General features: G+C 52.0%; 6 protein-coding genes across 6 annotated transcripts; 3 read left to right on the plus strand and 3 right to left on the minus strand.

Annotated features, from left to right (window-relative positions):
• Positions 1–89: 89 nt before the first annotated feature.
• CLUP02_00115 (uncharacterized protein) lies at positions 90–1,927 on the minus strand (the record flags this gene model as incomplete). The annotated part of the gene is made up of 9 exons (XM_049279167.1): positions 90–154; positions 228–465; positions 524–589; positions 677–774; positions 824–872; positions 924–951; positions 1,014–1,051; positions 1,196–1,374; positions 1,546–1,927. 9 exons carry the CDS (start codon positions 1,925–1,927, stop codon positions 90–92), a joined length of 1,143 nt encoding a protein of 380 aa, XP_049135124.1.
• Positions 1,928–4,359: 2,432 nt separating this feature from the next.
• Positions 4,360–5,948, minus strand: CLUP02_00116 (heterokaryon incompatibility protein; the record flags this gene model as incomplete). Its single annotated transcript, XM_049279168.1, has 7 exons — positions 4,360–4,430; positions 4,479–4,574; positions 4,679–5,164; positions 5,226–5,472; positions 5,528–5,626; positions 5,683–5,745; positions 5,820–5,948. 7 exons carry the CDS (start codon positions 5,946–5,948, stop codon positions 4,360–4,362), a joined length of 1,191 nt encoding a protein of 396 aa, XP_049135125.1.
• A 37-nt stretch (positions 5,949–5,985) lies between these two features.
• CLUP02_00117 (uncharacterized protein) lies at positions 5,986–7,075 on the plus strand (the record flags this gene model as incomplete). The annotated part of the gene is made up of 7 exons (XM_049279169.1): positions 5,986–6,012; positions 6,069–6,120; positions 6,241–6,367; positions 6,460–6,672; positions 6,749–6,808; positions 6,863–6,883; positions 6,949–7,075. 7 exons carry the CDS (start codon positions 5,986–5,988, stop codon positions 7,073–7,075), a joined length of 627 nt encoding a protein of 208 aa, XP_049135126.1.
• A 250-nt stretch (positions 7,076–7,325) lies between these two features.
• Positions 7,326–7,752, plus strand: CLUP02_00118 (uncharacterized protein; the record flags this gene model as incomplete). Its single annotated transcript, XM_049279170.1, has 3 exons — positions 7,326–7,351; positions 7,433–7,528; positions 7,587–7,752. The coding sequence occupies 3 exons, from the start codon at positions 7,326–7,328 to the stop codon at positions 7,750–7,752; spliced, it is 288 nt and encodes a 95-aa protein (XP_049135127.1).
• Positions 7,753–7,787: 35 nt separating this feature from the next.
• Positions 7,788–11,150, plus strand: CLUP02_00119 (uncharacterized protein; the record flags this gene model as incomplete). Its single annotated transcript, XM_049279171.1, has 1 exon — positions 7,788–11,150. The coding sequence occupies one exon, from the start codon at positions 7,788–7,790 to the stop codon at positions 11,148–11,150; it is 3,363 nt and encodes a 1,120-aa protein (XP_049135128.1).
• Positions 11,151–11,455: 305 nt separating this feature from the next.
• On the minus strand, positions 11,456–13,597 carry CLUP02_00120 (uncharacterized protein; the record flags this gene model as incomplete). Its single annotated transcript, XM_049279172.1, has 1 exon — positions 11,456–13,597. The coding sequence occupies one exon, from the start codon at positions 13,595–13,597 to the stop codon at positions 11,456–11,458; it is 2,142 nt and encodes a 713-aa protein (XP_049135129.1).
• Between the last annotated feature and the right edge of the window lie 1,344 nt (positions 13,598–14,941).

The raw sequence follows: 14,941 nt of genomic DNA on the forward strand, positions 1-14,941 counted from the left end.
TACCAACGCAGCCCCTTGGAGACCGTTGAAGCACAACCAATATCTACGGATTCTCCTAATATCCTGCTCTTCTTGACCCCCCTCCCCGTCTAGATTCCTCGCTTCGAAGCCAGAAAGCCGGGCAAAGCATCCATAACATCGTATCCAGCCCAGGCTACCCACATGTTTCTAATCCCAAGGCTTAAGCTAAGGTAGGTAATTAGGTAGATCGACTCGGGCGTCCTAACTTGAAGTTTGTTCTCGCCGTTTCTCCACATCGCACACCATGCGCACCCTCGAATGACTGGAGTCCCGATGCGTGCTGAGTGCTCTTCCCTGACGACCGATCTCCTCATCACCAACCGAGGCGCACTCGGGGTTTCGAGCACCTTGGTGTTTGCCCCTCTTCTGGATCAAATACCGGTGATGGATCGGGAAATTTAGTTGTTTCGTTTCGTTTGAACTCGGTTGGAAACATATTCTAGACTGATTTGCACAAACCGGACTGTCTCCAAATCACCGCTTGTGGGACCAGACAGCGTACATGCATTATCGCACGGCTTAGTAGGCGAGGCGATCCGTCGAGTCCACAATCGAGGTCACAGTTGCACTTTCACGGCGGTTCATCAAGCCGCCGTTACATCGCGCTTAGAATCGGGTTGCCCAACAGAGAGCACTAAGACGCTAAAAATCTCACGAGTCCCAGACGCAGAGCCCAGAGGCTACGGAGTAGAGGCACAAAGTACAGATACCGCCTCTGCAAATAAATGGAGCACAATCGAGCCATGGCCAATACTGCATCTTCGGGTCCGGTGGAGATTGGACTCTAGGTTTGCAGGTCTACCAAGGCAAGATGCTGGTCCAATATGGTTTTCTCGTGTCATTGGAAATTTCTGAAAAGTGTCATGCAGCCATGATTATTCTGCCAATGACATTGTGCAGACAGAAACCATGACAGGTTTGATGTTCCGGCTGTACAGAGTCTAACTGCGTCAATGCATAGTTGAGACGACAGCGATCATACATACACGAACAATGGACTAGACATCGGCCCACGACTGATATCGAACGTCTAACAGCCGTTGAGACAAACCATCCACCGATCGGATCGTCCATTGGCCACCATCGTGGGGGAGAAGGGGGGGGGGGGGGGGGGCTACGGCTCCGATCAGTTATCTACTAACGGCTTTTACAATCGGGAAATGTGACGGATCACGGTGACGTGCTTTAGCAATTGCATCGGAACATCCGCGGCCAGATTTTGGCGCAAGTCTGTGTGGTATTTTATGTCGCCTTGCCAAGATGTGCCGATGGATAAGTTGGGACGAGATGTGTTTTGAGACTGAGCTTTGAACCCATCGTACTTCCACTCGGCCGCGTTGATCCGCCACCTCACTAGATATGCGGGCAGTTTCGAATGCTGTCTAGATCCTCACTGTCTCCCAGGAAGGACCATGCTGGGCTAGGGCCCAGCCACTAGTGACGGATTTCCACTATCACTTGTGCCTATACACTCCCCGGGGCGTGTTCGGCATAGGAGATTCACTTACCCTCTCTAATTGTGACCTTGGCGGTAGGACCAAAACTTGAGTCTCTCTCTCTCTTTGCAGAAGATCGCGAAACGTGGCGGTAAAATGACGACGCGGAAGTCAGTCAATGAAACACCCGGAGCACAGATCTCAGAGGAAGAGGCGGCAAAAAGGAAATGGGAAGTGAGGTGGTTGGTGATCAGGAGGTCCAAGGCTGAGGCAGTTATTCTGCCTCTGATCTGAGTGACGATTCTCTGGATGATGGGGGAAATGAGGGAGGATGAAGAAGGAAAGGAGGGGAGGCAGAGAGGGCCCCCGTACCCGTCTGGACTCTTGTCTGATTTGGTCTCTTTGGAAGGTTTGGTCCGTAGTTCCACACTAACGATTCTGTCAAGGCTGAGGCTCTGGTTGTTCCGCATAGTTGCGAGCCTTGGTAAAGCATTTGTTTTGTAGCTATCATTCTGACGAGAAATTGCAGTTTTTGAGTGTGTGGTTGACTGGTTAGGATTCTTTGGTTACCATGGGTCCTGGGAAGCTTAGAGACTGCTTTGGTTGGTTATGCTAACGCGGGATGGTGTAGAGCCGGGAGCGGTGCGCCGGCTGCGTGGATAGTTTGGATGGGCGAGAGAAGGAGCTGAAGTTTGATTTGGAGGGCGAAATATGTTGGTAGTATAGACTGGATGATGATTGTAGAGGGTAAAATCGAATACATATACTGGATTATTTCCTCGCAATCAATCTCTTTTACTTCTGATCCATCATGAACTCGTTGTCGTGGCGATTTCCAGTATCAAAAACTCCCAAGTATGCTTGGTCTCAACACCATGGATCGATGGAGGCGACAACAAACATCCAACTTGACCCAACACCTGCCATCCCATCAACACATGTGGAGTCAGAGAGGCCTCGATGGGACTATTCTAATGACTCGTAGTCCTTTATTCGAATCGTGCGACAAGCCGGCCGAACGGCTGTCGACAAAGATGCCAAGACCGAATCTATCGAGTTTGAACGAAACCGACGAAACCGAATCGTGCGCCTAGACCACGTCTCCATGCGGCGCGCTGGATGCGATGCCGTGTCTCAACTGAGAAGAGATAAGGGAAAGACGAATGATAGAGCTAAGAGAAGAGAATAGGAGAAAGGGAGATTCGGGCTAGGGATGGTGGAAGCCCAAGAGAAGGATCCTCGGACGTCAGAAATTCACACTGAACATTGGATATCTGGGAAACTTGGTTGACGACTCCCTTTGTCGAAGACATCAGCTCTCTCACTATCTTTCCCAGGTAGTAAATCTTGGCTCCGATACCACTGACAGGAAGTATCACCTCGGTGGTCTCCATCGCTGCTGTCGCAACTCAAGGGTCACGAAACTCCGCAATGACTGGGAACCAGATCTGATCCCTTTCCTCTACTGATCGTCAATCAATTCGGACGCCGAATGAATGTGTATCAAGGTATGTTACTCAGGCCGGCACTACATAGGCGCGTCTCTATGCGTGGTCTATTCTGACTTTGGGTTCTTTCACGATCCTCCGAATACTTCTACAGACTTTGTCTCTATTGATATTGTGTGCGGGGTTTTTGTGTTAGAGTCCTCCCCGCTCTGATTGGTGTTGTGTCGCTGATGATATCTTGTCACCAGGTTTACTATTCGATCAGATACTGCCCTCTCGACGCGACCACCCGAACGATATCCTTCGACACCTTTGATACACTTGATATTTCTTCGTACATGACGTTTTTGACGCGTTCAGTTGATCAGCTTGGAGCACTTCACAGAGTTGGGCTGTCCGCTATATGCGATCGCGGCGGACCTCTGTCTTACTCTTCTCCTGGGCTGAGCTGCGGGAGAATGCCTTTGCGGACCAAGGGCATGCGTCTGCAAGTGACAGAGACGCGCACCCGGGACTTGAGACACGAACCCGATCAATAGTTGGCCATGAGGCTGGAGTATGGTGGTTGATTTTGGATTTGACGAGTGTCATGTTCCTCGAGTTCCGTCAGCTTGATGGAATTAGTAAACATCATCTTTTGAACGTAAAACACTCTTAGATCCAAGGCACTTGATTGATCATCGATGGTATCTGACCTTGGATTCCAGGTACTGTGCTTGGTTCCGTCTGATCTGTGATGGGGAACTACCTGGCATCACCACTCTCAGGCTGGCGATGCGAGCAGGAAGGCTTTCCTGACAGACCGAGTGGGTTTTCAGTGTTTTTACCTGTTTTGGATCAACGTCAAAGATGCACTCCCTTTGTCAAACTTCATTCAGAAGTATATGCCCTCTTTGTTTCACTTGCCATACCAAAGTGGTCGTAGGCCAATACATCCGTCGTTCTGGTCCAAGGGTGGTCCCCCTTTTACTACAACACATCCCAAAGACATTCTCGGTCTCAGAGTAGGTACTTTAACAAGAGAATTAGGAATATCTGCTTGGTGGATGACTGGTTCTCTCTTCTAGAACCCCAATTTTCTACTTGGCGTAATTGTTCTTGAATCGAACATCGACCCGTACTGACAGATAGGTAAATCTACTTCTTCGATGTAGAGACACCTGACCGTGGCTTTCATTACAAAGCTCTGTTTTGACAAGCATCTTTGTATCGTGGAACTCCGCTGCCCTCACCGGCACAAACCAAGCTGAGCGTGCCGCCTGGCCATCATCTGATTTCTCTTCGATTTGGTATACATATGCATATGCATTGGGTGTTGCTGAGTATACCTCAAAATCCTGCTGGCTGAGTAGCTAGACTGAGTATTAATAGGGGTTCCGATTTGTCTCCCAATCTCATTGTAAGACCATAGCCTCCCAAGAGACTTGGTTTTCCCTGGGGGGTCGCCACCAAGCTCAACTGTCCCACCCGATCTTGGCCTTCCTGGTTGCAATGGCTTCGCCTTGCATGATGCCGTGAACTTCATCTAGAATCAGCTGAGATCGATTAGTAGATAATGATACTTTTTACTCACCGTGAGCCTCTCCTGCCAGCTCATAGAGCGTCGACCCATCCTTTGTTGCCCGCTCGTGTTCCCGTGGCACCCAACAACGAAAATGCGGTCTCTTAGCTTTGGTCCCTCAGGTCCAATATAAAGACCACGCTGATTATTTGTGACGAAGAAGTGCCGGAATACCATGGTTTCCCCTATGGCCTCTTATTCATCCATCATACCATGCGAACCGGCCATCAGGACTCCCTTGACCAGGCTAGGCAATCCATCCTTCTCATCCTTGCTCCACCAATGAGGCATCCCATCAAAGAATGCGGACTGACTAACGAGATACGCATCATTTATGGTGTTCTTGACGCCGATATCTGATCTTAACCCACGTAGAGAAGCAACTGTTCTCACTTCATCGATGAACACAGCTCGAACATTTAATCTGTCCAGGTCATGGCTGAACCAAGCGACTGGGGTTGCGCTTGAGCAGGCCGTAAAGCCATGTCCGTTGACAACGAGAGATTCGACAGACCCGATGACGAAGAGAGAATCAATTCGGGATCGGTCAACCAGGGGCTTCGGCCGTTCCTTGAGCGGGCTATGTTCACTACGCCACTCGGACACCCCAACCCGGCAGTGAGATCGCTTCGTCTTCTTTATTCGGGCTTCGTGCCGCCAACAGTATCTCGAGACTGTTCTCTTCATGGATAATCTCTCTTGCTGCTCCGCAGAACACCTGCTTCACGGATCTGTTGTAGTCCCCATGGGACTAGCCACGAGATCTACCGGCGAGACTGAGCATCGCAAATAACCTGTCCCGAGAATCGGCCGCGTCTCTAGCCCAAATGTTCCACAGGAGATCCGATAGTCTTTCGTCCATGAGTCCCTGCTTCAAGAGGTAGAAAGCAGTGGAGTATCGATCTCTCATTACTGGCCAGTCGCTAATGCGCCCGTTCTTTCTCTCAACCATCGTCTTCCCCAAGTCGTCCCAGGCCTCAGCAAACGGCAGCGCTTTCATCAAGGTCTTTCACTTGATCATCCGCTGCCCACACTGGATGATTGCTCAATCGTTGGCACACCACCGAGGTGTTCGCCTTGATCATTGTATTCTCTATGCATTGCCATTCTTCTGAGAAACGTGAGTGCGCGTTCACTGCTTTCATCTCCGGCAGAAGGACCTAGTCAGAATATCACGCGTACAGCGCATTCGAAGATTTGCTTGGTCGACGCAGACTTCGTAAACCCACAGAATCTGCGTTTCGGCAGGGTCGCGAAGGGTGAACAGAAGAGATGCAATCTACGATGGGATCGGGATAACCTAAGGGCTTCCATTCGTTGTGCCAGCTCGCATAATCAGGCTTTCAGAGGCACAGGATATTTCTCGTGCATAGGAAACGGCCTCAAAACTGGGTGATGACGCCAGCAAAACCTCTTGAAAAGATCATGATAGGGGATCAAATAAGTCAGTCGGAAGGAGGGTAGGAAGACGAATACAACCATGTTCTAGGCTCTGGTAGATAGAAGACGACGCCATTTCATGAGTCTGAGCTACTTCAACTCGAAAGTTGACATGATAGCATGATCTTGTCCACATTGATGAGATAACAACTCATTCCTCAGTACAAACCGGGTGAGATTTACTCGGTCAGCAGCCTTCAGATGGCTGCTCCGTGTACCGAACAGGGGTCCTTCACCAGCCCCGGCGAAGGAATCAGACTCTATCGAGAAGCTCAGCCATTGACGGGATGAAAGATGAACGTGTTCAATCTTTTGCAACACACCAGTTCGTTAGGCGCACCCAGAGCATATCACGTTATCTCGAGTACATGCACCATCATTGAGAAGCGGCTCTCAACTTTCCCCACCTCGATTCGCCTCAACGGCCCCGGTGCTAATCACCAGCGCGGCGTCTTGCCGGAGTGAATCCGGGGTGCGGGGAAAATGGTGGTGTTGTCCAGCCGACACCAAGCTACATGAAGCGTGGCTGACTCATTCATCGGCAGTCGCATAGGATCCTCAGTCCTAAGCCGCCTCACGGCACTCATCCAAGACGGCTGGCATTCATTATTTCGATGGCCGACGGAGTTTTCGGCGAGACTATGGAGCTGCTCTCCGGGGAGCAGTCTCAATATTCCGCGGACGATCTCGGAACTGGCTATAATTCTGCCACTATGCTTTGCCGGACACGCCGGCCGGCTTGTGGTTGGGAAGTCGACGTGGCGGGGTTCTCAAGCCCTCTAGGGCTGAGATGCAGGGGTGATACATGCGAATGAACTCTTTTCATTCATTTCCTCCGATAGGGGTCTACGGAATTTCAGCGTTATTGTGAATATTGGAAAGAGTGATACTGCTGTACCATGGTTCTCTGGGAGTTCTTTCAATGCCATTAATTGAACTTGTAAGGACTCATTGAGCTTTCGCTGCGCTGAGGATGAGTCCGCCAGTTAAGCCCTTGCTTGCGATAGAGGTGCATACCTAGTCGACTTGGAGCTGGATTCAGTGGGTTGAACCACCTGCCCATTCGATTCTGCCTGAGGCTGTCTACTGCAACTTCGCCCTCCCTTTCTCAATCGCAGCGCGGGTTGGATGCTGGCGTCACACTAGCAACGCTCATCTCTGGCCGCTAGATGAGGTGTCTGTATGGCTTACTCATCCCGTGTCAATTCGTGAGTAAGATGTATAATTCACATCCCCATGCCAATGCTCATGAGGGTCACGATCGTGATTCTCTCTGCAAAAATCATGAATGCAGATTCTGCATTTCCACAACTCGAAAGACATGATTCTAGACTGAACGATCTGCTAATCTCATCTAATCTCACTTCATCTCACAGGCTGACCCCGTCCTACCGTTGAGATGAAGGCCCGTGCTTGTGCATGAATCCTGACTCGTCTCGCCTTGAGTAGAGGCTTCTTAGAGGCCACCAGCTATTTTGGGTCTTATTACGCCGTAATCTTCCCTCCCCCTCTTGACCGAAAACGAGTACAAAGTCCACAAAACACGACATTAGCGCAAACTCTGTCGGCACTCTCTTGCCTGCAGTGCTGGATTCGTGCACACTAGGAGTTCTGTACTGCGCGTAGATAGAAGGCTAGATAGGCGCGGCGAACTCCGCAATTACATCATTCTCCAATGAGACAAAACAAACCGCCCACCCTCGGCCCGGGCGAAAACTCAACCCAAAATCATCGCAGCATTCAGAGACAAGACATCAAGAGACCATTATGTTTGACTGATCTACGGGCACGACGACATAATCGAATATTCAACAGCTGCCCGCTCGTTCGCTCAAGGGGCCGATGATTCCGTGAACGTAAACGCAAAGAACGACTGGAACCATGGCATCCGACGAACAGAAGCCGGACGCTGACCGATACACCGAGTCGCAGTCCCCAGAGACTGAGACTCATCCGGATGGCGTCCCGGCGCGGTCGCCGACGACCGCAAGTAAGGCGACAAAGAAACCGGCGCCAAAGCCGGGTCTGGCGGCGAGATTGGGCCTCGACGCGCCGACGCTCATCATGATGTTCAAGGGCTCACTACCGCCCCTGATCGGCATCGCCATCTACCAATCCACGCCCGTGGCACAGTACTTCACCACGCTGGGCTATCTCGTACCAATTATCTCAGTACTCGCACTCGCAATTCTCCCAAGAGGAAAATACCTCCAGAACCTCGTCCTCAATGTCACCGGAATTTGCATCGGTGGCGCCTTGTCGATGCTGGCACTGTGGTCTGGTGTCCAGGCGCGAAGGAACACGGCCTCCGCCGAGGAACTAGCCACCGGATTGCCCGTCTACAACTCAAGTCAGTCTGCCGTCTGCGGCGTCTGGCTGTTCTTCAATATCTGGATTTCAAATACCCTGAGAGCTAAATACCCCGCGATGAACCTGCCTGTCATGATCTACTCCATCTTTATGAACGTTGCCTGCACATTTGGCCCGCTCATGGTGACCACCGCAGCCGCCGAGTCGCTTGTAAAGCGGCTGACCGTGGCGATGCTTTGCGCCATGGGTATTGCTACCGGTGTCTCACTTTTCGTGTTCCCCGTCTCCAGCAGGAAGGTGGTGAGCGGTGAATTCAAGGGTGCCATTGGGCTGGTTCGCAAGTCTATTGCTCTGCAACTCAACTACTTGAAGACGTTATCCAGTCCCGACATGCTCGAGCGTCACCAGACGAAGAGCAGCAACGTCTTCAAGAAGAACAAGAAACAGAAGAAGCCCGAGATGACGAAGGAGGCGAAGGCCGCGGGCGAGCTCAAGGCCACGGCTTTGGCGATTTCGGCACTGTTTGGAAAGATGCACGGAGACATCCTCTTCGCCAAGAGGGATATCGCCTACGGCAAGCTTAACTCCAAGGATATCGGCGAGATCTTCAACCGCCTGCGAAGCATCATGATCCCATTGAACGGCATCAGCACAATTGTCGACATCTTCCGCCGAGCCTCCGAAAAGCACGGATGGGGTGTTAACGATGGCAACGGCGACTCGGACGCGGAGAAGGAACGGGAAAAGAGAGTCTGGAACGATATCATGCTCCAATTGCTGGAGCCATTCGAAATCCTGACGGAAGCAATGGACCAGGGACTCGATCACGTCGGTATCGTCCTCGAACTCACACCCAAGCCGAAGAAGACGAAGGGTGCCGACGTGGAGATGGATGCCGGTGCCAAGGCGACCTCGAAGCCAGGCGAAGCCGGGTTCGCTGAAGTCCTCGCCGAGAGGGTGCAGGACTTCAACGACAAGAAGGGAGAGCTGCTCGGAAACTGGCTGAAGGACAGGCAGCTCGCGACAGAACAGGAACGACAGGATCTTCACCTGAAGAAGCTCGAGACCAGGATGCGGGAGCGCGACCAGACGCAGCTTTATGTGATGCTGTACATGGAAAAGCTTATGCTCGCCCTGGGCGAAGCAGTGCAGGACCTGGTCATGTTCGCAGACTCAAAGGTGGCTGACGGCACGATGGCAAAGAAGCGCTTGATCATCCCTTCTCAGAAGCGCATCAAGAAATGGTTCAAGGGTATCTGCAGCACCGAGGACGCTTCCCCCGAGCAGACGCCAGATATTGCTGAGATGGGCGCGAACATCGTCTACGCCGGTGATGGGTATAACAAGAAGAAGGATCCCGAACATCTCCCTGCTCACGGCGTCTGGCAACACTTTGGGAACTCGGTGAGAGCATTTTCTGGCTTTGTCGGATCAGGTGAATCGCTCTTTGGCTTCCGGGTCGCCATTGCGACCATGACAGTCGGCATCATGGCTTTCTTGCAGAGCACACAGACGTTCTTCACTGAGCAACGCTTGGTTTGGGCCATGATCATGATTGCCATTGGCATGACTATCACGGCCGGCCAGTCCATTTTTGGCTTCGTATGTCGAGTCGGCGGAACCTGCGTTGCGGTTATTTTCTCCTACATCATCTGGTACATCGTTGTCGAGCGCACCGCCGGAGTCATCGTCTTCCTCTGGTTGTTCATCTTCATCGAGCAGTACTTCATCTTGAAGTATCCGCGGTTTATGCCTGTGTGGCTCATCACGATTATCACTCAAGTCCTCATCATCGGGTATGAGCTACAGGTTCAGAAGATTGGAGAAAAGGCCGCCGCAGCCACGGGACAACCGTACTATCCTACATACCTTCTGGCACCTTATCGTCTTGCCTGTGTAGCGGCCGGTTGTTTCATCGCATTTATCTGGACCATTTTCCCGGCTCCGATCACCGACCGGCGCTGGCTCCGACGGGATCTCAGCGCCTCGCTCTATCTCCTCGCCAACTACTTCAGTGTCGTAACTGAGACAATCAAGGCGACGATGGAAGAAACTCACGGTGACATCAAGAAGCCCGGCACACCTGCTCACAAGATGGAGAAGGAAAGGCGTCGCATCCTAGGCAAGCTGTTACTGTTGCTCCCTAGCTTGGATCAGCATGCGCAATGGCAGAAATGGGAACCCGATATCGGCGGCAAATTCCCTAGGGCCACATACGAAGATATCATCAGACGGTCAACCAGCACCATGCGGTACCTGACGGTGATTGCTTACACCATCACATGGAAGCCGCGTGACAGGCCAGCCAGTCCCTCTTCCGACAGTGACCGGGCCTGGCTGCGCGCTCTCAATCAGGTCCTTGCAGGAATTGAGCCGACGCAACATACCATTCTCTCCACGCTCACACTCCTGTCCAACTCACTACTGTCGGGTCAATCACTGCCGCCCTTTATGCAACTTCCGAGACCGAATGAGCTCACCCGCAAGCTCCTCCACCTCAAAGGTCCGGACCCAGAGCCGCGGACCATGCAAAGAAGAGGCAGTGAGCTCGAGCACAGGCTTGTCACGGTCCACACCCGCACAGGGTCTGAAGTGCGCCCTTCAGGTCGGAAGCCCAGCGTGGTGGGATCAGTGGTGGAGTCGCCGACGAGTGACACTTCAACGATTGGGGGTATGGCCGAGTTATCGGAGATGGTCAGCCCTCTTGGCAGCGGAAGTATTCTCGACGTAAGGAACGTAGAGCAACACGGATATACCGAGTTCGCGGTGCTGCAGGTTTGCAGCTCGCTTGTGTGCGATGACTTGGAGGGCTTGGTGCGGTCTGTGAGCAGTTTGGTTGGTGTTGTGGACTTTAGCTTCAGGATCAATCCAAGTGAGGCAACGCTGACGAGCAGTGATGAGGACGATTCTAGAGGAAAAGGCAAGCGAGATTAACATAATACCCACGACCTAGGTTGAAACTACGGAGATATACCAAAAGGCGAATTGAAACAGATATAATAAGAGTTATTACCATGAGCATTCAAATGGATCTGATGAATTTCTCACACACTAGGCTATGAATCAAGGCCGCTTGGGCAAAGCGAGGGAGTGTACTTGGAGTGTAAGTGTGATATTACTAGCACTAGCTTAATGACCATTCAATAACTTGGAACCGGTCATGTTTATGAAGTTTACAAAGAAAAAAGCTGTTGCCAGGTCGAAATCTTATGCCCACGATCCTGCCAACGATCACCATGTCAGGTCTCAACGCAGATGACGCCGCTGCCGCTACTATTCACCCGATGACCCGACTTGCGAGTGGTACTCGTCGTAATAGTCTTGGTTCCAGATCGCGAGTTCATCTCATGCATCTGCGCACTCATCCTCTCCTCCAACCTCTCCATCGCCCTGCACTTCTCCTCGAATCTTACCACAGCCTCGTCACGCTCACGATCCGCTGTGTTGCGCGCAGTAATGGCTGTCTCCTTCTGCTCCCGCGCCTCGCGGAGCATGGTGCGCATGGCCGAGATCTCGTACTCATAGCTGGAGCTTCCTTCCTCAATCTCGGTGATGCTCTCGTATGCCTCCTCGTACTTGACCTCCCACTCCTGGCACTTGGCCTTGAGGGCGCCGCACCTGCTGTTGAGCGACTCGACCTCGATCTTGAGCACAGCCGAGGCGGACTGGTGACTCTCGATCTCAATCTGGAGCTTCTCGATCTGCTTCCTGCAGTCGCTTAGGTCGCAGTCGAGACGCTCAATGCGCTCCGTCTTGGTGTGGATCTCCTCTTGCGACTTCTTGAGAATGGTCTCAGTGTGGCTGAGGGTCTCCTGCACAAGAAGAAGCTGACGATGGTTCTCGTTGGCGCGACCGACAGCACGCTCGCCCTCGTCCTTGAGGCGCTTCTTCTCGATAACGAGGACACGAAGCTCTTCCGTCTTCTTGGTGATGGTTTCCCGTAGTTCAGTGCGTGTAATCTCGATGCGAGAGATCTCTTCGCGGAGGGAAATGATTTCACGGTCGCAGTGCTCCCATTTGAGCTTCCACTTGCCACAGTTGTCTTCGGCCGCCTCCCACCGGCAGTGCTCTTCCTCAAGCTCACGCTTGAGTCTGATGATGCACTGATCGAGCTCTTCCTTTTCGTTCCGGATCTTGATGATGATCTCCTCCTTCTCGTTCTTGATTCTGGTGATGGCTTCTTCCTTCTCACTCTTGACCTTGGTGATGGCCTCCTCCTTTTCGTTCTTGACTCTGATGATGGTCTCCTGTTGCTCCTTAACCTCAGACTTCTTCTTCTCGTACAGCTCTTCTATCTCCTTGTACTTCCGCTTCAGCTCATCGTACTTGTGGTCGCACTTGCGGATATGGTCCTCAAGCTCGCCCCGCCTGTGGAGCCACTCGTGCTTCTCCTCCTTGAGTATCAGGTGGCTCTTCCTGATGTCTACAAGCTCCTTATGAGTCGACTCGAACTTGGTAGTAATCTCCTCATGCTTGGAAGTTAGCTCGGTGAGCTTTAGATCCATGTCCGCACGCTCGCCTCGTAGCTTGCCACACTGATCCTCAAGATCGGCACGGGCAGCTGTAGTGGCCACTAAGGTGAGTCTCGTCTGCTCAGAGGTCTTCTTCAGCTCTTCGTGTTCTTTCTTGATGTAGGTGTAGGTATCCTTGGCTTCGGCGATCTCATGTCGGAGGGTCTTGCACTCGTTGTCTCTTGCAGATAGCTCCAGCTTAAACTTCGAAGCGCTGTTGATGGCTGCAGTGAGCTCCAGGCGCACCTTGACAAGCTCCTGCTTCTGGCCTTCATGCTCGTGGTTGTGGTGACTGTGCTCCCTCTCCTTGCGCTCCATGACCTCGGTCAACTCCTCGTAGCGCTCAGTCATGCGATGCATCTCAGAGTAGACAGACTCGCGCTCGGTGATGATCTTGCTCCAGACTTCGCGCAACGACATGCTTCGCCTCGACATGCTAGACATGAGTTCCGTGAGCGCCGCGAACTCAAGCTCTGCCTGGCGAGTGAGCTCCTTCGATACTTCAGAACTGAAGCTGGAGCTGTGGGAGCTTGAATGGAACTCATTGCTATAGGACCGACGACTGACACGACGCCTGGTAGTATACGCGCTCCTAACGGACCCAGTAGGACTGCTTGTACGAGGAGATGTTGCGGATGGGTAAGACGGGAGAAGACGAGGTCGGCTTCGCTCGTTGATGCTGAGACCCGACATCTCGCTCGTCAGCAAATCCGATTCGCCCGGAGTGATCGGCGTCGGGATGTCAATGTCTACTCCCAAGTGAGTCTGGGAGTGGCCATGGTCATGGTCGTGAGTGGTCGCCATGTTGCTGTGTAGTCCAAAATGTGAAGCAAGAGTAGAATCTAAAGACAGGTAGAAACCTTCGGCCATGGGGTAAGGGCAATATCAACAAATCTGTCAAGCCGCATTTGGGCAGGCGACAACGCACATGCGACACGGGACTTTTAAGGCCTTGGACGTACCGGACAAGCTTTTCCGTCACCTCAGCTTCAGCTATTCACAAAGAATGATCATCAGTGCCGCTCGCATGGGCATGATCCTAATAATTTTCGTTTCTGGTAGGCTGAGACACAGCTGAAGTATGGCGGATGGCTGAAATCCAAAAGCAGCGCAGTATCAACGAGTAAGATCCCATCCTCTGTTCATTTCCTCTCGAAGAAGCTTCCCGGCAAATTTGATGGCTTGCGATGGCTTGCGATGGCGATGAAGCAACATTCATAGCTTCGTGATCTGCAGGGTAGGCCGAGACCTGATGTGCTTGTTGAGAGAGGATAGGCGATGTCGGTAAACGCCAGGGTCCTCATGCTTGCATCCCTAGCTGTCGTAGTTGAGCCAGCCACAGGCAGCCCTCCCGCGTCGGCCGAAGGGTATAGATGAGTCCGATTGGCTTCTGCGTTACGACCCAAAATGGCGAAGGAGGTGAATTCGAGACATATCCCGCGCGCAGGGCACAGATTACCCCAAAAGGAATGGTCCTTGACTCTGTCAGTTTACTCCTAAGCTCTTCACTTAGAATGGATAATCTACTGAGCCATATGGCCGAAAGCGGTCATATCTTTCCCCGCGTGGAGTTCATATCGACTTTGAAAGTCGCTGCCGGGGTTGCAGACGTCTCCCCGCAGAAGACTTACTAACTTAGGCAAAGACGCGCCCGTTCGTCACCCAATTATCGCTCGGCTGGTAAAATGTTGTTGACTGCTAGTTGTGGAGTCTTCGTTACCACTGGTCAAATTCCAGCAATTTCACCTGAGACCCTGACTGCATTCAGCTCCCAGACCCGCCAGCTTGTGTGAAACCTTTTCACTTACCATAGCGGAGGAACTTCGAAAGACAACATTCTCCGAGCCCCTTATTTCCCAAGAAACTAAGATCAGCATTCGTGATGCCCATCATTTCTCGAATGCGCAATCTCTGTCGCGTTCCTTACGCGAAGAGATGACCGCCAGACGGCGATCATCGCGTTCTTGGCTGGAGCCGGTGAGAAAAATGGGAGCACAGTATTCGAGACATAATACCTCGACAATCGTGGGGGTCTCGTTATAGTTTCTTTGCACATTATCAAGGTCTGTGGTCACCTTTGAGCTACAAATTTCACCTAGCAGATGAGATTGGCAGTCCGAGAAGTGACGCCTTATTTCCTTCCACCAGTGCAAAATGACTCAATACATGGCAAGCCAATCAGATCTCGTAAAGTTTGTCTGCAGCAACTATGAT

This window comes from Colletotrichum lupini, chromosome 1 (assembly GCF_023278565.1).
Source record: "Colletotrichum lupini chromosome 1, complete sequence".
Classification (NCBI taxonomy): domain Eukaryota; kingdom Fungi; phylum Ascomycota; class Sordariomycetes; order Glomerellales; family Glomerellaceae; genus Colletotrichum; species Colletotrichum lupini.